The sequence below is a fragment of the Saccopteryx bilineata genome, chromosome 5 (assembly GCF_036850765.1).
Source record: "Saccopteryx bilineata isolate mSacBil1 chromosome 5, mSacBil1_pri_phased_curated, whole genome shotgun sequence".
In the NCBI taxonomy this organism is placed as follows: Eukaryota; Metazoa; Chordata; class Mammalia; order Chiroptera; family Emballonuridae; genus Saccopteryx; species Saccopteryx bilineata.
Window position 1 is genome coordinate 47,132,719 of NC_089494.1, and position 21,949 is coordinate 47,154,667.

General features: G+C 34.8%; 1 protein-coding gene across 1 annotated transcript in view; it reads left to right on the forward strand.

Annotated features, from left to right (window-relative positions):
• Positions 1-21,949, forward strand: part of COL5A2 (collagen type V alpha 2 chain) — a 163,943-nt gene that overhangs the window by 138,673 nt on the left and 3,321 nt on the right. The window contains exons 34-52 of the mRNA XM_066279121.1: positions 1,180-1,287; positions 1,527-1,580; positions 3,732-3,785; positions 3,995-4,048; positions 4,450-4,503; positions 4,921-5,028; positions 5,136-5,189; positions 6,215-6,268; positions 6,983-7,144; positions 7,824-7,931; positions 9,269-9,376; positions 10,473-10,526; positions 12,481-12,588; positions 13,446-13,499; positions 14,879-14,986; positions 15,382-15,435; positions 16,581-16,688; positions 18,783-19,074; positions 20,489-20,676. Coding sequence (XP_066135218.1) covers positions 1,180-1,287; positions 1,527-1,580; positions 3,732-3,785; positions 3,995-4,048; positions 4,450-4,503; positions 4,921-5,028; positions 5,136-5,189; positions 6,215-6,268; positions 6,983-7,144; positions 7,824-7,931; positions 9,269-9,376; positions 10,473-10,526; positions 12,481-12,588; positions 13,446-13,499; positions 14,879-14,986; positions 15,382-15,435; positions 16,581-16,688; positions 18,783-19,074; positions 20,489-20,676 — 1,884 coding nt within the window. The remainder of the gene's footprint in view (positions 1-1,179; positions 1,288-1,526; positions 1,581-3,731; positions 3,786-3,994; positions 4,049-4,449; positions 4,504-4,920; positions 5,029-5,135; positions 5,190-6,214; positions 6,269-6,982; positions 7,145-7,823; positions 7,932-9,268; positions 9,377-10,472; positions 10,527-12,480; positions 12,589-13,445; positions 13,500-14,878; positions 14,987-15,381; positions 15,436-16,580; positions 16,689-18,782; positions 19,075-20,488; positions 20,677-21,949) is intronic.

A 21,949-nucleotide genomic window follows, 5' to 3' on the forward strand; every position in this document is an offset into this window, starting at 1 on the left:
TGGTTCCTCAAAACACTAAGAACAGAACTACCACATGATCCAGCAATCCCTCTATTGAGTATCTACCCCCAAAACTCAAAAACATTGGTACTTAAAGACACATGCACCCCCATAGATATCACAGCATTAATTCACTGTTACCAAGACATGGCAACAACCAAAATGTCCCTCAACAAAGAATTGAATAAAGAAGATGTGATACATATATACAATGGAATACTATTCAGCCATAAGAAATGATGACCTAGTGCCATTTATGACAACATGGATGGATCTTGAGAACATTAGATTATATTGAGTGAAATACATATATCAGAAAAAGCTAAGAACTGTATGATTTCACAGGGAGGTGAGATATAAAACTGAGACTCATGGACATAGATAAAAGTGAAGTGGTTACCAGGTGAAAGAGGACGTGGGTGGATGGGTTGGGGGTAAAGGTGTAAAGAGGGACAAATATAAGTTGACAGAAAATGATTTAACTTTGGGTGATGGGCATATATTATAATCAACAGTTCAAACGCTGTAGAAATGTTTACCTGAAACCTAGGTATTCTTATGGATCAATGTCATCCTGTTAAATTTAATTTTCTAAATAAAATAATAAAAAAAGAAATTGAAAAATCCAATACATAATAAGTAAAAAATCAATGCAATTTTTTGGGGTGCCATTTTAACACTGGTAGAAGACAATTTAGCCAATTTTAGTGCAAACATTTGAAGTAGAATTTTTCATGATTATGCCACATTAGATTCTTATCATCTTCAAGGTCCTGAGTGATTGCATAAGATCTGCTTCAATTTAATCACTGAATGAGCTTGAAAATCAGCTTAATATCATAGATTTATTACAGAGAGAATGAAATACTCTCTAAATGTTATATCATCTTCCTTTAGTACAACCCCATGATGTCAGCACTCCCCCCCAAAAAATAGGAACTCTATTATTTTTATTTGAAACAGTAATTAATTTTCCTAAAGAGAAATGTTGAAAACACAAACCAACAATCAAAATGGCAGATCTGATTTTTTTTTTTTTTTTTGGTAAACTAGAGGCTGTATATTCTAGGTTAAATCATATAAAATCTCTGAGATTCTACTATCTTTGACCCATCCAAATTGTAATTTCATGTGATTCAATTTGAATATTTAGGTGATCTCACTATTGGTTCATTTTAGGGCAACCCAGGACCAACTGGGACACCTGGAGATACAGGCCCACCAGGTCTTCAAGGTATGCCAGGAGAAAGAGGGATTGCAGGAACTCCTGGCCCCAAGGGTGACAGAGTAAGTCTGGTTTTTTTATGATTATTTCCTGGGAAGACTTTTACATCTACCATCCTGAGTCACAAGTCATTCATTCATTTTTTCATATGTGTTTACTGAGAAAACATACAGTGCCAGGCATTGCTAGGCTCAACGGGATAGAGCTATGCATATAACAGATAAATTTCTGCTTTGAAGCTTCTGTGAAAGTGTGGGGAAAAGACAACACAATGAGTAAATGGGGTTTTGTGTTTTCCCAGGGTGGCATAGGAGAGAAAGGTTCTGAAGGTACAGCTGGAAATGATGGAGCAAGAGTAAGTACAATCATTTCTCTTCCTGCAGGCCTGGGAATCAGCATGGTCATCATCATATGAATTGGCCTGAACTTTCCAAAATAAAGTTTGTAATGTTTCTATGGTGGTCAGGATTTGTCAAATGATAAAATCTGAGATTTGATATTGATCAACCATGGATACTTATTTTGCTTACCTTGAGTTAGGACAGCCAAAAAGTAGTCATTGTCGAGAGATCTGTGACAGATCACTGCTTTAAGTGATGAGGCCCTTTTTATCTTTCTCTATCATCTTTTTATTTCATATGCAGTGTTTATTTTTATTAAAACGCTGAGCTAATGAGCTATTCTAGACCTTATTCCAGTTCAGGCAAGAAGAATTTTGTAGAGTAGTCAAAGTTCTGAAAAATGTTTTCCAATATACTGGATGTTAGGTGTGAGAAAACTGCATGATGACTCATCATTAATGCTTTCATCAATAAAGAGGCTGAATAAGTGAAATGTAAAAGAGGATTGTGAACCCAAGGCATTGTTTCATGTCAACTCAGAAATTGATATTTAATAAGTTCTATATCATCAAAAATAGAATGCACTTGCAATTCTAAGGAAACCAGACAGTCAGATTGAAAAATCTATCTTCAGACATGGATTACTTTCATGTAAAGCAGGTAATTGTAGTCACTCAGACATTCACCATTTCCTGGAATAAGTTTTGATGTTTGGTAGATAACTCTTGTTTCAGTATACCATGGTTTGCTGTTGGCTATGTTCTGGCAATAGCAGCTGTACATCCAAAAAGGCATCACATTAAGCCACTGTTGATATATTGATTCTGCATAATGTGCCACTGATTATGGGTTATAATAGCTTCTGATTAGAAAACATATAGAAAAGTTTTAGCTTCAGTGGTAATTATCCCTTTTTTCTTTCTCTGAAAAGCTAATCACTTATTTTAGCAAGTTACGGACAGAAAATGTTTCCTGTCTTTTAATTAAATCTAGTATTTAATGTAATATTTCAAAAATGGTCTAAGTAAATCTAGAACACTTTTTGTGTTTTATGTCATGAATAATTTGCAGTGCATAGAAAGTGGTGCAGTGCTATTTGAAGGAGTGACAGATTGACATTTTATTATAAGGGGGAATCTGAAAGGCATATTTATTGTTTTTATAAACCACTTCAAGAATGCAATGCAATAGGATCAAGACTTTAGCAATGACTGCTTTATTTTTAGTGAAGGTAATTTTTTTTAAGGGAAGAAGTAAAATGAGTAACATGTTTTTGCTGTATGGAAAAAAGTCTGTAAATGTAATCTTTATATTTCATTAAATCCTCTAAGGAAGTATATTAGGTAAATTACTGGAGGAATATTGTTCCATTATAGATCCAGAGAATTTAATATTATAGTTTTCTCATGTTCTGATCCAAAATATAAAATTGAAAAGTCATTTTTATTCCTTAAACTTCTTTAATAATACATATAGAAATTAAGTTACAAATTAATTTGAAGAAGCTGCATTTGAAGAAGCAATACAGAAATATCAGAGAGAAAACTTGTTTTAGAAAAACCTGCAATACAGTGTGGGAGTTGAAATAGTGATCACGTGGAGAGAAGACCACGGGCAGTTTGTATCCCCATGTGGTCACTTCCCTGTGCTCTGTGCAAAAGACCCCATCCTCTCAGTGGAGCTGGGCAGTGACACTTCTTTTTATCTCAAGATAATGGAGAAAACTGAGTGCGTTAGCACAACTTCACTTTTTCCTGAAATAAAGAGAGTAATATTTTGCTAGTGTATTAAATTTAAAAATATAGTATTCTATATAAAAGAAAAAAAATCTCTTCCGTCTATCCTCAAATTTCAACTATGTATTAACAAAATTAAACAGGCTAAGAAACGGAAACACTGGTAAAGAATAGTATTAATTTAGAACTAATATTTGAAGACTTATGATGAGGTGAATTGGATGAAAGAGATTAAGACATTTTGTGGAGAAAATTTGGTGGAAATTGTTCTAGAGTAGATAGAAAAATCTTGAGAATATACTTATTACAGGTAATGTTTTGTGAAAGCAGCCACACTATAATTAAATAGTCCCTTCTTTGTTTTTTTGCTTAAACATGGAACTTATGTGTATTCTTTCTCTCAATATCCTATATTCTGTCAACTGACAGGGTCTTCCAGGTCCTTTGGGTCCCCCAGGTCCTGCAGGCCCCACTGGAGAAAAGGTAATGTCATAAGTTATTTTGTGGACTCAGAGTCATGAGGTCTGGATATAGGTGTTTTCTTGTGATGTTTTTCATAAAATGTGGTAGTTGGGCTAGATCATTTCAGAGTTCACCCCATTATGTGCCTTACATGCAGTGCCCAACATCCTACAGTTGTATTATGTTTCACTACTCTTTTTGAAAATAACCACCTAAAATTTGCTTTCTAGGGTGAACCCGGTCCTCGAGGTTTAGTTGGCCCTCCTGGCTCCCGTGGCAATCCTGTAAGTGACAGCATTTTGATGGTCTTACTATGACATTTCGTTTTGAAATTTAAATAAAACCATGCCCGTTAGATTAGGTTATTTGTACCTCTCTGGTTTTCAGCTTTTCCTTTTCTCATTAAACTTAAAAATGTATCAGTTGTGTTATTTTGATACAATCTAATAAGTCTAGGTAAGCAGCACATGAACTAAATAATTAGGAGACTTCTTTGAAACGTCAGACCTTGGAAATTTTGTTCTATGGCCCTTATCTCTATCACGCTTAAGAGTTCTCTCCAAGTAATATGTCTGAGTTTTTATATGTAATTTCAAGATACTCAAATTTATATAATTATATTTTCAAATGCCATTCCTGTGTTATAATAAGGTGTTAAGATATAGTAATCTTTGTCTTCTCCTAGGGTTCTCGTGGTGAAAATGGCCCAACTGGTGCTGTTGGTTTTGCTGGACCACAGGTATAATTTTCAGATATCTCTTATTTACAATGAACACTCCTCTTGTTAGAGAATGAGTTTAATTAATTACCATTGCCATATATTTTAAAGGTATAGTAAAGATTCTGGAAAGTTTACAGTTTTTGAGGCAGTATTCTCATTTTCAGCATATTTTCATGAACTAGCACAAAAAATGGATGAGTTTACACAATTTCAAATTCTATCCTTATTTGTTATAATAAAAATATAGTGGGGTAACATTTTTCAGACTGTCTTTAAAGATCTTGTCGGGTTGTCTTTTTCTTCTATGCTGTAATGCTGATGATAATCACTAAGCACCATTTACTAATAGATGATTAAATTATGTGTTAATAATTACTGTGAAATAATTTGTCTGTAAGTGTTATAATCAATTGCTTATTCATACAATTTATATAGGGTCCTGATGGGCAGCCTGGCGTGAAAGGGGAACCAGGAGAGCCAGGACAGAAGGGAGATGCGGGCTCTCCTGGACCACAAGGTTTAGCAGGATCCCCGGGCCCTCATGTAAGCTAATAACAAAACAAAAACAACTTGGGTTCAGTGCCCAATGCTTAGACCTGTGTTTAGTTCATTTTCCTTATAGTAATCTTTTATTTGTTTCTTCTGTCTAGGGTCCTAATGGTGTTCCTGGACTAAAAGGTGGTCGAGGAACTCAGGGTCCACCTGTAAGTTGGTTTGAAGCTCTGGGAATTATACACAGTTAGTCAGAATATCTAGTGCTTCATGGATATTTTAAAGTTAATCGGAATCTATAATAACATTTTTTTTATGTGTATAACTATTCTTTTTTTTTTTTTTTTTTTTTGTATTTTTCTGAAGCTGGAATGGGGAGAGACAGTTAGACAGACTCCCGCATGCACCCGACCGGGATCCACCCGGCACGCCCACCAGGGGCGACGTTCTTCCCACCAGGGGGCGATGCTCTGTCCCTCTTGGCATCGCTCCGTTGCAACCAGAGCCATTCCAGTGCCTGAGGCAGAGGCCATAGAGCCATCCCCAGCGCCCGGGCCATCTATGCTCCAATGGAGCCTCGACTGTGGGAGGGGAAGAGAGAGACAGAGAGGAAGGAGAGGGGGAGGGTGGAGAAGCAGATGGGTGCTTCTCCTGTGTGCCCTGGCCAGGAATCGAACCCGGGACTTCTGCACGCCAGGCCGATGCTCTACCACTGAGCCAACCGGCCAGGGCATGTGTATAACTATTCTGTAGGAGAAAGGACATTTGACTTAGATGATGGAAATCATCTAAAATTAGTTTCATGGTCTTATAAATTCAGCTGCCTCACATGGAATTTATAAAATTAGTTTCATGGTCTTATAAATTCAGCTGCCTCACATGGAATTTATAGATAATATATGACCTATGGAAGAGGTCATGAATAATGTTGAAGCACTTTAATATAATTCTGTTATGTAAAATATTATTGTGATTTTATCCCTTGCCTGAAACATACTTGTATATGTTCAAGATTAATAGAGAGTATAAAGAGAAAAATAGCATCTTTCCTACCAATTAATCAAGGTCCACTCTCAAAAATGTAGGATACAAATATATATATATTATATATATTAATATATATATATATGTCATAACAAGGAAGAGAATGTAAAACTTAAGTATCTTTGTGAAAAAGTAGATCCCAGAAAGCATATGTAATTATTTTTAAATTGTTTATATGATATTATATTTCTAGGGTGCTACAGGATTTCCTGGTTCTGCCGGCAGAGTTGGACCACCAGGCCCTGTTGTAAGTCAATACAGTAATTCAAATTACTGATAGTGGAGGGATTTCACACACGCACATGAAAATACACCCAGGCACACACATATACACATATTATGTAGATGTCCATATATATAATTCTTATTTATTCTTTAATTTAACCCATTAATGATTTGTTTTACCATATTAAAAAACTCCTATCCTGATAAGATATGTTGTCAACATAAATGCTTCTTTAATCAATCAGTGTTTCTTGGAGGAGCTTGTTTGCAAGTCCTTTTTAGCCCTAATGTTTGATTATCATTCCATATGGTTACTAAATACTAGGTGCTCTGTGTTAATAATAATTTCCTTTAGTTAGAAAACATCTCGGAAACATTATTTAATAAATGTTATTCTTTCTTTATAAGATTAGATCCGACACAATAAAATGTATATATTTATTGTTGGATCAAAGCCTTTAAAAAGTTTAAAAATTAAAGTTAATTTCCGCACACTTTTAAAAAACAACTTAAAAGTAATTGTCTGCAAATTATTTAGATTTTCTTCTGGGGAATTAATTACTCTGCAGCTGTGTTTTCTTTACTTTTGTTTAAACCTACTGAATGACTGATTATCTAACAGAAAAAATGGGCCTGTGAGGCTTGGGAAACCGCCTCTGAGGCAGAGACCATTGCATCAGTTCCTCCGGTGTGGCTTTCACTTTGTCCTCCTGGGTTTCTTTCCATGTTATTCTAGGGAGCTCCTGGGCCTGCGGGACCCTTAGGGGAACCCGGGAAGGAGGGACCTCCAGGTCTTCGTGGGGACCCCGGCTCTCATGGGCGAGTGGGAGATCGAGGACCAGCTGGCCCCCCCGGTGGCCCAGGAGACAAAGGGGACCCAGGAGAAGATGGGCAATCTGTAAGTTTGGCATATTTCTTCTAGACCACCTCTAACCGAGATATTCGGTAAAAAAAAAAAAAAAAATTCATGATAATTACTGTCACAAAGAAACTATACCTTATCCTGGGCATTTTCATAAATCTTTATGCCCTACAGGTTTTTAATATGCAATTCTCTGCTTTAGAAAGAAGTATGTGTAAATATAAAACATAATGGTAATAGATATGGTATTCAAAATCTAAACAAGAAAATACTCATATATTTGCACTGTATGAAGAATTTTTATAAAGCACATTATATTATTTAATATTCAAATACCTTTAAACATTAATGTGTTTAGATAAATCATATGATCATATTTTTTTTTTATTTTTTGAAATGTGTCTTTTTAGAAAAAGAAATATTTGGCTCAAGAATTACCTCTTTTATTCCATCAATATTCACATTAATCTTCAAGTTGTTTTTCAACTGATAAGCTATTTTTACTTCTAAATAAGGCTTGAGGTTCTGTGTAGATTATAAATTATGACTGCTTATATATAGCATGGTCTTATGAATCAGAAAACTTATGTCCAAAAATAAAAAATAAAAAAAATAACCCAAAAACAAATCCTGTAAAACTTTGATCTATTGCTAAGTTCTTGCCATACAGTTTTACTCTGGAGAATTTCTAATTCCTGTTTCACCTCAAAATTAGGGTCCCGATGGCCCCCCTGGCCCAGCAGGAACTACTGGGCAGCGAGGCATCGTTGGCATGCCCGGACAGCGTGGCGAGCGGGGCATGCCTGGCCTGCCGGGACCAGCCGTGAGTAGCTGCCTTAGTCAATATTTCAAATTTCATTAGGTGCGATGTAATTTCTTTCTTTATTTTTGCTAAATAGATATAAAGTCTTTTTTTAGACACAAATTTTGAGTATCTTCAAAAATTTTTTACTTTAATGTCAAATTCTCTGCTTAAGTACCTAACAGAGTCTTTAAAAGTGTATTTAGCCTGACCTGTGGTGGTGCAGTGGATAAAGTATCAACCTGGAAATGCTGAGGTCGCCGGTTCGAAACCCTGGGCTTGCCTGATCAAGGCACATATGGGAGTTCATGCTTCCAGCTCCTCCCCCCTTCTCTCTCTGTCTCTCTCTCTCCTCTCTAAAAATGAATAAATAAAATAAAATAATAAAAATAAATAAATAAATAAAGTCTTTTAAAAAAGTGTATTTATTTAACTTTGGAGCTAGATGAGTATAGAAATAAGGATAAAAATTTTTGGAGACTAAATCTTTCTTCAAATATTAAAAAATATCCAAGGAGCTAGAGAAGGGGGATAATCTCCCAGGGAGTAAGCAGCCTCTTTTTAAAGAAACATGTATAACAAAGACATCTATATATCTCTGTGCAGAGAGTAAGTTTTTATAAACCATCAAAGAGAAGACGGAGTGTTGAGCTAATGTAATATTGGAGGTGAAAGTGGGGTGAACTTTAAAGAAAAACCGAAAGTAATCTTCTGTTCCCTGCAGGGTTCTGAGACTCTCATATTCCTTGCATGGAGTATGGATAAAAGTTTGACTCACTATTAGCTTTGAAGAAACTAAGATTATGTGCTTGAGAAAAATAAATAAATGATGTTTTTTTATGGAGTGTTGACAGAGAAATATATTGCTTGGGACCTTGGAGCTGGGGCACATGTGTGTAGAGATCTGAAACCAGCAAATACAGAGTTAAAAGATGTCTTATTTTTTATCAGATGTGAGCTAATAAATATCTCGAAGTAAAATTTCCAAACAGGGAGACAAAAGTGCCAGCACAGAGATAAAGTGAGCAGGCAAGAAGAATGGGCATATCTTACTAGCGATACATGTTTCAGAAGGGCAACCAGAATCGAGCACAGTATACCGAATTAGAACCCAAAATGCACACCTCAGCTGTGGCCACAAAGGATGCTTTTTAGTTCCTATGATACCTTGGATGAGAGTGATAAAAAGTGGGCATGTCTCTAAGAAAGTATTACAGTGATGTGGATCTTGTGAGATACTGGATAATTATTTTACAGAAGGAGGGATTGTGGTGCCATTTAAATAAACATAGTCTTTATGTGAACTGGCATTCTTCAATCTCTTCAGAACCAGTTGACATTTGTATACTTCATTTCAGGGCACACCAGGAAAAGTAGGCGCAACTGGTGCAACAGGAGATAAAGGGCCACCTGGACCTGTGGGACTCCCAGGCTCAAACGGCCCTGTGGGGGAGCCGGGACCGGAAGTGAGTGCTCTGACAGTAACTCTTGTTATCTGGGTGTTATGGGGACAATTTTTTTTTTTTGTAATTTAGATATTGATTTGGAAGTTTAAAAATTTATTGACTGTACATTTTACCTGGAGGAAATATTTTAGTGATGTTATTTGATGTACTCTACTTCCCTAGAGAGTTAACAAAATGATGATGTAAAGAAATGGTAATAAGATCAGTACTTTCCTTTGGCTTTCATCTAGTGTGGAACCAAGTATTTTAATTCATTTAGGCTGTTGCCAAATTGTTTTGAATGTGAAAAGACATATTCATTCATCTTTTTCCTGTGCTATTATTTCATTCTGTTAATGGCATATCTGTCATAATTGCCAGGTTTTATAGAGATAGAATTAATGATAACTATTACAACTTGTAAAAAGGGCAAAGTAGAGATAATTTTACCTAAATATCACTAAAAAGTAACATTATTGATATAGTGTTCCCCAAGGCTCTTTTGAGAGGAAATCAGTTTTTAAAAGGAGATTTTAGAAATTGTATGTTGCAATTGCCCTATTTAGTGCTGTAATGAGCAAATCACCAAACAGTTAATGTCACCTTTTTGTGGAAGAAATAATCAGTGCCTTTCAAAGCAATTTTTTCATCAAATGATAAAAACATAATTCTGAAAAAAAATTAAAATAAAATAAGGAGAGAAGACTATATATATTTAAAAAGTAATTTGATATATCTAAGCACAGTTATTTCAAGACTATATATATTTTCTGGATACCCCTTAGAAGTAAAAGTGAAAAAAATTATTCACTGGTAAAACAAACAAAACAAAATATCCAGAAGGTAATTATTGTATACTTATTACAAAGAATTTGAGAAATGTTTTTCTTTTTTGGAATAAAAATAGAAATGAATTTATATTAAGTAAGAATATATTAATTTTACATGCAATTAAAATAGAAAAATAACAGAAGCTTTTCTTTTACTGAGATTTCAAAAAATGCTAATTATAATTTATAGAAGGGAGGTATAAACATGCTATAATTTTTCTGGCAATTGAAATGAAAATTTTTTTTATTACTCAGTTAATGCATTTTTAAATGTGATTTTTATATAGGGTCCAGCTGGTAATGATGGTACTCCAGGACGGGATGGTGCTGTCGGAGAACGTGTAAGGGCAATTTCATTGATTAAAACCTCTGGAGTAATGTGAATTTGAAATCTTTTTAATGGTAATGAGTAAAAATTATCTTTTTTTCCTCAGAGCTGCCCTGGTTTTTCTGATAGAAGCAACCTTTTTTGTAATATTATAATTATGATAGATCTTGTGAATGAAATGAGATTTGAATACACACCAAAGTGAGATGACATTTTTTATTAAGAACAAGAAAGCCAATTTCTTTCATATCTGGTGCAACATATTTTGATGAGGATACCTAAGAAGCGGTCTAAACTTAAGACTCATTCACAGAAGTATGGGATCTGTGTGGCATCTAAACTTCTCTATTCACTTACTTAAGTGAATGCCCCATGAAGAAGTAAACCATGTGTTTTATATATTTCAGAATGTGTTTTAAATTAGATGTGTATTGAACTGGAAATAACCCTAACTTTATCAGAAGCTCTAGTCCCAGTGAGCAATCACACAGTTGTTTTGGACTATATAGCAGTACATGAAAGACAAGAGTAGTCCCTGCTCCAATGTCTATTATGTTGTAATGGCTCTTTTCACTCTAAGAACCCATCATCGTACAGAACAGACTATGAAACCAAACAGACCTGGATTGGAATCTTGGTTACTGAAGTTACTAGCTATGTGGTCTTGAACACATTTTCTGAACCTCAGTTTTTAAATACTCTAAATATGATTAATACTTATACTATTGGAAATTTGTGTTTTAAATCTCATATTTAAATTACCTAGTATGAAAAATATTTTCTTAAATAATAAACTACATAGCAAGTATTCAAAAGAAGAAGGAGAAAGAGTTTTGAGGAATCATAGGTTACTCCCCCATCTACTATAAAGCCAACTAATGAAATTTTCTTGGCACCTGGGTTTTTCCTTTCGTCAGTATATATTGTTTAGTGCATTAGTTTTCAAAGATTTAGCTGATGTATATACCCTGATATAATTTTGAATATCTATGAACCTCTATGTAAATGTTAAGTTTCCATCACATTTTAATCATAAATTTAAATAGTTGCAAAGGAAGTCATTCTTGGTATTTTCTAAATGTATATGTGCTTTCAGTATGTTTCTTTTAAAAGTCTTAGAATTGCTAATTTAGCTTTTTTTAGTGTGTTACGTGTGTTCCCTAATCTAATTGCCCAAGTTTATCCTGGTTGCCAAACTAACCAGTCAAGTAAGATGATTTCTGTAAGAAAAAATGGTCTGACTCACTAATTATGTTAATCTATGTTCATATAACAATCATCTAACTTTTGATTTCTTAACTAGACAAGTAAGATTTGCAGCCTTGTCATGATTGGCTCACAGGCCTAAAACAAGGAGCAACCTTTTTTCAAATACTTCTTCACTTTATTCTCAAGTAAACTGCATTCTAGAAAAGGCCCTTAGCTTGGTATCAGAGGTCTTTACTCCTTGCGGCATAGCACCACAATAAGATTACAGACAGTGTGATGTTCCCTTTTGTATCATACTAGGGGAGAAGAGTAATATTTAAGAGTGGGGAAGGTTGCTCCAAATCAATTTTCTCAAAGAACACATACAGAGTTGAAAATCTGGAAAGTGGTTTGCTCTAAATGTTCTGTTTTCACAACTCTTTGGTAAGTCTTTGTTTATCCCGAGTACAGTATGCAGACCGCTGGTCTAAAAAAACATGCTAGATTCTGGAGGTGATCACTTCTATACTCCAGCAATCTTGATTATGGGAGTAACAGGGCAAGAATAAGGAAAGCAATGAGGTCTGAAATTGGGGAGAAATAATCTTACTTTTTTCAGTTTGATTTATAGTAGATAAATAAACTAGTTAAGTAAATTATAAATGAAATAATAAAGTTTTTTTTAGAAAGTACTGTTTAATCGTGACTATCGTGGACATATAGAATACCATTGTTTTAGAAGAGATGTTAAGGAATAATATCATGGTTATTCTTCTCAGGGTGATCGTGGAGACCCCGGGCCTGCCGGCCTGCCGGGCTCTCAGGGTGCTCCTGGAACTCCGGGTCCTGTTGGTGCTCCAGGAGATGCAGGGCAAAGAGGCGACCCGGTAAGGAGAGTCAGTTTCACACTGACAGTTGTAAACATCACTGTTCTACAGTATGAGCCAGGGGTCCCCAAACTACGGCCCCGCGGGCCACATGCGGCCCCCTGAGGCCATTTATCCGGCCCCCGCCCCACTTCCGGAAGGGGCACCTCTTTCATTGGTGGTCAGTGAGAGGAGCATAGTTCCCATTGAAATACTGGTCAGTTTGTTGATTTAAATTTACTTGTTCTTTATTTTAAATATTGGATTTATTCCTGTTTTGTTTTTTTACTTTAAAATAAGGTATGTGCAGTGTGCTTAGGGATTTGTTCATAGTTTTTTTTATAGTCCGGCCCTCCAACGGTCTGAGGGATAGTGAACTGGCCCCCTGTGTAAAAAGTTTGGGGACCCCTGGTATGAGCTACTTATATGCGTGCATGCATTCATCTATATGCGTCCTTGATTAAGGACTATAAACAAAGAATGATAAACAATTAATTATGAGTTAATTTTGTGTATTAGAAGAAAACATTTGATTTCTAATAGGGATTCAAAAATTCTGATGCTTTGACTTTCATCACCTCCAAATTTTGTGATTTATAGGAAGTCATGTTAAATTTAAGCAAATAATGTCTCACCATAATCAACTGAGGAGATCATTCAATTAAGTCAATTAATAAAATTGATTAAAGAAGTGTTATTGGAGTTACAGTGAACAAATTCTTATACATAGGGACATTAGCCTAATTTTAATTAATTAGCCATAAAAGTATAGATAACACATAAACATAAATATTCAACTACATTATATATTTTTGAATTCTATATCTGCATAGTATATGCATTTTTTATATACCCATATTTGTGGAAATTTCTTCTAGGGTTCACGGGGTCCTATAGGACCACCTGGTCGAGCTGGAAAGCGTGGTTTACCTGTAAGTTCTCTGTTTCTCTTTAAAAATGTGTGTCTTACATAAAACACCCCCCAAAAGTACTAAGATTTATAAATAAAAATTGCTAAATTCTCAAGCTTTAGAGAAAAATATTAATTTAAAATAGTACCCAGGACGTCATATTTGTTTTTACAATTTTAACATAGCTCCTCTGGATTTAACCATGGATTCTTCCAATTAATCAGTGAACTATTTTAGAGTCCCAGTTTTCTCCTAAAATAATAGAAATAATAGTGCCCTTCTTTCTGAGATTTTCTAAAAATTACATAAGATAATGGGTTTAAAAGCTCTTGATATATTTTTAAAGCACTGTATTTTCAACTGAACCACACTGCTCATGTTCAGTTCTTTTTTCTATTTGTAGTACTTTTAGGTTATGATTATTATAGATGTCTTACCATGAATGAATCATCTCTACCTGCAGTCTCTTATGTTCCTTTTATACCCATTATATAAATCAAAATCTATATTTATGAAGATCAATTATAGACTTAAAATTATGATCTATTATTAAGTAAATAAGAACACATGTTTTGATTTATTTTTTTATTTTTATTTTTATTTTTTTTGCATTTTTCTGAAGCTGGAAACGGGGAGAGACAGTCAGACAGACTCCCGCATGCGCCCGACCGGGATACACCCGGCACGCCCACCAGGGGGCGACGCTCTGCCCACCAGGGGGCGATGCTCTGCCCATTCTGGGCGTCGCCATGTTGCGACCCTCCTGGGTGTCGCCATGTTGGGACCAGAGCCACTCTAGAGCCTGGGGCAGAGGCCACAGAGCCATCCCCAGCGCCCGGGCCATCTCCGCTCCAATGGAGCCTTGGCTGCGGGAGGGGAAGAGAGAGACAGAGAGGAAGGCGCGGCAGAGGGGTGGAGAAGCAAATGGGCGCTTCTCCTATGTGCCCTGGCCGGGAATCGAACCCAGGTCCTCCGCACGCTAGGCCGACGCTCTACCGCTGAGCCAACCGGCCAGGGCCACATGTTTTGATTTAAAATAATCTATTTATGGTGGCAATATTTTTATATAATGGTATCAGCCAAGTACGTGAAAAATAGTCTTTGAAACTGTTTCACATAGGTGAGACTAAACTTAAAAATACCTCATTCTAGTATAAATATGGAATAAACATTAAAAAACTAAATCTTTAGAAAAGCATTATTATTTATGTTATGTTTTAATGCTCACCTTTATTCCTTGAGAAAGATAGGTAAAAATTCCTAAATCTAATTCCATTTAGGAAATATGTTAGTTCATATATAATACAGTATTCAAAATTATAGCAAATGCAATTGTAAAAGGTTAAATTATAGTAAATCATAATCTAAACAGGCAATATCTGTCATAACCCTATCTCTAGGGACCCCAAGGACCTCGTGGTGACAAAGGAGATCATGGAGACCGAGGTGACCGAGGTCAGAAAGGTCACAGGGGCTTCACTGGTCTTCAAGGTCTTCCTGGACCTCCTGTAAGTGATTTCTTTAAGTATTATTTGCCTTCCATGTTAAAATACACAAGTATCCTGACATTAACATTTGTCTATAAAATAAGTGGACTTTTTATTTCTTGCTTTCATTTCAAAGACTCTCTTAATGAATAACTAATTAACCACATGTTCAATATAATTATCCATATATAAACAGTAATTTTGTAGGAAAGAAATAAAATAAAAAGATATATGCACCATTACTCCTACAGTTGTCTTTAGTATTGGTCAACTCATGAAGACATTGTAAAGATTGATGGCTTTATGAAAGTAGTTTCTGCAGCTACTATGAATGACAGCACATTTTAAATATCCGAGACTGGCAAAATGTAGGATGTAAATATTTTGGTAACATTTGAAAAATTTTTTCTACTTAGGGTCCAAATGGTGAACAAGGCAGTCCTGGAATTCCTGGACCATTTGGTCCAAGAGTAAGTAAAAACCTGACAAGTTGCAGATTCAATAATAATGCTTTTGGTGATCTACCACTGGAGCTTAAGCATCATTTTTATGGATCAAAGCTAGAATTTCCCCAGTTTTCTGAAGCAGGCAGCAAACATCTGAGACAAATCATTGAGCAATTACCTTTAAGTAGGAATATCCTAATGACATATTCAATCATGACCTCACATTAAAATCTCTTTCTTATGGTTGGTTCATTTTCTTACTCTGTTCATTGAAGTTTCATTTAACTCTCTTTGAGATGATATGATAGAAATTCTAATGAAGTGGAAACAGAAGCTGTATGTTCTGAAGTTGGATGTATTTTTTTCTTTAAAAGATTGTGATACTTCCCCAGAAGTATTTTGCTGACTCGGAAGCAAGTCATAAAATGAAACCACATTTGAAGCTTTTAGAAACTTGACGTTAGTATTAATACTGCCTCTAATAGGTCATTAATGTCATAAGACAATTGAGAGACATAATTATTTAGGAAAATCATAAGAATTTCTGCTATACATAAATATAGTATAAACAAATCATACATAAATTTTAGAACAGTAGTATTAAAGTTATGAGGATATGATGAGATTTGTATAAGCACACAAATTTAACTTACACTGTTATCAAATCTTCCACTTCTGACATTGTCTTACTCCTAGTTGTTTGAATTTATGATTAAGTTTACAATACATCAACCTGACTTTGGGCGAGGGGTTTGCAACATAATTTGATGACAAAATAACCTAGACATGTTTTCTTTGAATATATGTACTCTGATTTATTAATGTCATCCCATTACCATTAATAAAAATTTATTAAAAAAAAAAAAAAAAAAAAAAAAAGTTTACAATACATGAGATTTGATGAAACTGCCCCTACTAATCAAAAAAGTAGATGACTAGTCCATTAAAGTTTTTAACTGTTACTTCTCTTTTACCATGCATGGATGATAACCTATATGTGATGAAATAGTAAAGGTTAGAATGTGCTGGGACTTCATTTATTAGTCATTAGGAATCTGAATCTGAGAAATCATTGTGATAGCTCCATAAAGAAAATAGTTCTTTGATTTGAGAAAGGCATTGCAAAAATTTTCTTACAGAATCTGAAATACAGTTTTTGTTCATTGCAGGGCCCTCCAGGCCCAGTTGGTCCTTCTGGTAAAGAAGGAAACTCTGGCCCACTTGGACCTATAGGGCCTCCTGGTGTGCGGGGCAGCGTTGGAGAAGCAGGACCTGAGGTAAAATCGCAGGGGTTTGCATGCAAATAACTCTGTTGGTTCTCGTAGCTTGGATTCTAGCAAAGGAATATCTGTGCAGCATAATAGGCAAAAAAATGGAAGGAACTCTGAAACCAAACCTAAAAGTCACAGAGGAGCTTGTCTGTTTAAGTAACTACTTCAAATATTTTTAATATAGATTATTTAGAGTATGGAAAATCAAAATCTAAGCTATCTGGGCTTGGATTTCACATGAAACCAATGAGAGCAACTAGCAAGTTATGATTGTATTTAAAATGGAACTTATGAAAATGTTGCTTTACTTAAAAATGTGATATACTAAATGTGAGGTTTGATGAATATAGTCATTCATGAAAAAGCTATAAAAGAGGAGTATAAAATTAAAGTTTTTTAATTTGAAAATGACATTCAGAAAGGATTTCAATTAAAACTTTTTATTAAACTATTCCAATAGTATTCACCTGAGGGTTATGTAAAGCTAAATTGTATTAGACTGACTTCTCAGATCTTTGGGAAAGCATCCTCTTTTCACCTGCATATGTCTGTCACATAGTCGTGTTTATGTGTCCATGTGTACATATGAGTTTATGCTTTCCTCTCCTGTTTCTTCCTCTTTGGCCTTTTTTTTACCTTTCTCTCTTTATTTTGTCCCTGCCCTTTAATGACAATACCATTAAACCAAATACTTATTATTTATTATATGAATCAAAAAACCTTATATTTCCAATGGTCAAGAGGAATACTTCCTATTTATTTCTCCATGAATGGAAAACAGCTATAGAATTGGAATACCTCTGACTCACATGGCCCTTGATTGACTTTATTTTGAGATTCAGTGGTTCTTGATAGAAAAGAAAAATCTCTCTCCCTAAAAGGAATGCTTGAAATCATGATGTGACTTAAAAAAAAACAAACAAACAAAAAAACACCTCAGCCAATTTAACAGTCTCTGGAGGTGAGGAAATGCTGGCACTCAAGATTGAAGCAACTTATCCAAATCCATAGAAAAAGTGGCAGAGCGACTATTAGAAGTCCAGCCGTCTGCCTGCCAGGGCTCCCCACATGAGATGTGGACCATGCATCATTTCCGGTGTCGACTGATTCTATCAAGTTGCTGAGTTCTTCCTTGGGAAAATGCAAAAGGGAAGTAGTAAAGAAGACCCAGTTTCAAGCCTCTGCCACTTTTTGTGTTCATCTCCCCTTTAACTCCAATGTGTTTTTATTAAATTTATTTATTTTAGATTTTATTTTATTCATTTTAGAGAGAAGGGAGAGGGAGAGAGAGAGACAGAGAGGGAGAGAGAGAGAAGGGGGGAGGAGGAGAAAGCATAAACTCCCATATGACCAGGGAAGCTCCGGGTTTCAAACTGGCAATCTCAGCATTCCAGGTCGACACTTTACCCACTGTGCCACTGCAGATCAGGCTTAACTCCAATGGTTTTATTGACAAAAAAAAATTTAGAGAACTCTTTATCTTTGTTAATAAAAAGGCTAAAGAGAACATTCTTCAATTTTGTTTAGTACAGATAGTTTTGATCTCCACATTAATTTATGCAGATGAAACTTTCAGTGCTTTCCCCTATATTTAGAAATAGAGGGACATTGTCTTGTGGGTAGTTCCTTGGTATTGACATGAGTCTTACAAAACTAGGACCCATAACGCCTTTTCATTTCCCCTCTCAGCTTCTGTCCATAAATCCTTTTAAGACCTTTTAGTTGTACCTTGCCCAAAATCATTTGGAAATAAATGTACATATCTATATATTTTTAACATAAAATATAATGTATCTTGAAGGTAAACACCAGAGCAAATATTTTGTGCTCTTGATATTTATGTATCTCAGATACTGACTTGCAGATACGTTACCTGAAAAACAGTTATGAGTCACTTCTCATCCTCAGAATGTTACGGGTTGGTAAGTGAGAACCATCTAGTTAAAAAAGGGCATGAGTCACAGATCTCTCAGGACCGTCAAGTTGGAAGTTGAGGTGTGCATTGTAACTCCTTCTGCACCAAGTCCCATCAGTGCCTTTTGTCCAGTATTAAAACAAACACAAAAAATACGTTAATGTATTTCTGTTTTTAAAAATTAGGGTCCTCCTGGTGAGCCTGGCCCACCTGGCCCTCCCGGTCCCCCCGGTCACCTTACAGCTGCTCTTGGAGATATCATGGGGCACTATGATGAGAACATGCCAGATCCACTTCCAGAGTTTACTGAAGATGAGGCGGCCCCTGATGACAAAAATAAAACTGACCCTGGGGTTCATGCTACCCTGAAGTCACTCAGTAGTCAGATTGAAACCATGCGCAGCCCTGATGGCTCTAAAAAGCATCCTGCCCGAACTTGTGATGACTTAAAGCTTTGCCATTCCGCAAAGCAGAGCGGTGAGTGGATGGCTGCCCGTTTGAACAGCGTTGGTCATTTCTGATTGTGTTATTCTCAACTGCATTCCAAAAGTATTTTATTGACTGCATTCCAAACTATTAAGTGATAAACACAGAAGAAAAATTGTAAACATGTCACAGAGTTTGTGGTTTAGTGTGAGGACACACAATGACATGAAAAATTATGGGGTAAGATCATCAGTACTATAATAGCAGACATATCTTATTACTAATCTAAATTCATCATGGTGTTTCTATTTCCACCCAGAAGTCTTAAAATATTGACAAGTTTGTGGTGATACAATGTGGAAAATACTTGCTTAAGCAAGGTTAACATTAATTTACCTACATGACTTCTCAGGGATTTAATATGCTAACATATACCGTGGGGTCATCAAGAGTAGAGTGAAGTTTATTTTATTTCCCAAACCTATTTGAATACAAAATTCCACTTGGGTAGTTTAATGTTCTATGAATATCACTTTAGGAATCTCTGCTGACAGGGTTATGTTATAGTGATGTTCTCAAGTATTTTAGAATTCGTCTTCCTGTCCTAGTTGCATAACCCTTGCCTAAAGTTTGCATTTTTCTATCATTTTGATTAATCTAATAAGACCTGGAGAAGATAAACTATAGGAATAAGATATAAAATGCTTAAGAGGTTCAGCTAACTTTGACATAACATTGACAGGGATAGATAAAATTATCTTGGAAGACTAGGCAGTTTGCTTCTCAGCTCTACACCTTATATCCCACTTCCTTCATTTTATTTAAATGTGGTTTATCATGCATATTATATATATATATACATGTATAAATTATACATATATGCACAAATATACTATACTTATTTGTGTATTTATTTGACATGTCCAGCACCAAGCATAACTTGGTATAGCCTATTTTAAGTATCTCTTATCTATGAGATGAATTTTAAATAAGGCCAGTGAGATAATTGATAACATTCTAGTTGTGGTGCAGTTCACATTTTTACTTTATTCATAGTTTTGACAATACATTATTTTATTATGTTGCAATTATAATTTGCTTTAAAATATTGACTGTATAAATTATATGGGAATGCATCCATTTGGGCAAAGTCAATCACTGTGGATTATCTCTTTTTGGTATCATTTCCTCATCTATAATATGCAGATAATGATATTTCCTGTAAATGCATGTTTTGAGTCTTGATTTGGCGAAGTGCCTTGGAAGAGTGCTTGTAGAAAGAAATCAGATGTGTGACAGTTACATTTTCCTTCACTGCAGAATATCGCCTTAACTGGGATACTCTCTCATAAGAGTCCTTAATCAATGGGTTCACATTTTCAAACCCTCTATTAATTCTTTTAGGGACTCATCATCACATTTGAAATTTACTTTATTTAGCAAATATTTTTATTCTGGAAAATAGGTGAATACTGGATTGATCCTAACCAAGGATCTATTGAAGATGCAATCAAAGTTTACTGCAACATGGAAACAGGAGAAACATGCATTTCAGCCAATCCATCCAGTGTACCACGTAAAACCTGGTGGACCAGCAAATCTCCTGACCATAAGCCTGTTTGGTATGGTCTTGATATGAATAGAGGATCTCAGGTAATTTAATATGCTTCCTTGAAATTATGCTTTTTGCTTTTCACTATTTATTATACCATACTATTTATTTCAGACGATGCTATTATTTCTTGACCAGGTTTATTTTATCATGTTAATTTTAAAGTCATATATTCACATTAGTTGCAACTATAATACCACTGCATAAACTAAGTTTTACTAGGAGTTAAATTAATGTAAATTTTGAACGATAGTTTTTCCATTTATGGAATGTAGAAAGGTGATTATTTATGTTATTAGTTCCTTTAATGCATGTCACACTGACTGTGGAGTGTACTTGCTGGGATCTTGCTACTATTGAAAGACAAAAATTGTGTTTAGCGTCAGGAGACCTATGTGATTGCTACCTGGATCTCTTACTGACTTTGGGACAATAGAAAGTCGCTTAATTTTTCAGACCTTCAGTTTTATTCATTTTAAAGTACAGGTGATACTATTTATCTCATAGTCTTTGTGTGAATATAATGTGCTTACTATAGTATCTAGTACATGGTAAGATACAAATATTAGGTAATTACTATACTTGTACTTATATAATTAAATCACTTTATAAACTGTGTAGTATTGGTTAAACACACATTTTTATAATTATAAGAATTCTATTAGTATTTTTCTTAGTCTGGTCTTTTCTGTGTTTCTTTTATGGCCCAGTATTAAGATTCTCCACCAGCCTGCCAATTTCTATCTCAATATGAGTATTTTATTCTGAATATTTCTAGCAACATAACTCTGAAATTTCCCTCTCACCTCTGCTCCTGATCTCTCCTCAGAATTCGTGTTCATAATAAACATAATGTGAGCATATTATGTGTGTAAGTAAGACATACCACAATCTACCATTATTTAATGAGCAGAAACACTTTTAATCTAAATATACCCAATTGAAGTGCAATTTAGTTAATTTCATATTATGTTAAAAGTTCAAAATGAGCACTGGAAATAAAGCTCAAAGTAGAAGATGAATAAGAAAGGGCCTATAGAAAATTAGTTTTGATCATTTATTTTTGTTAGCTAATAGAAAACTTATAATTCATATTTCTTACAAGTATATAACAGTTGGATTAAAAAGGATTTTATACAAATAGTCAAGTCCTAATTTTGATTAAAATTAGCAATAAAAGCAATGAATTATTTTTGATATATAATTAAATATCCAAGCCAATGCTCAAATATATAACTCCTAAAAATAATATTTAATATTTTTTAAAAAGGAATGGAGAAACATTTAAAAATACATAAACTTTCTCTGATGAGT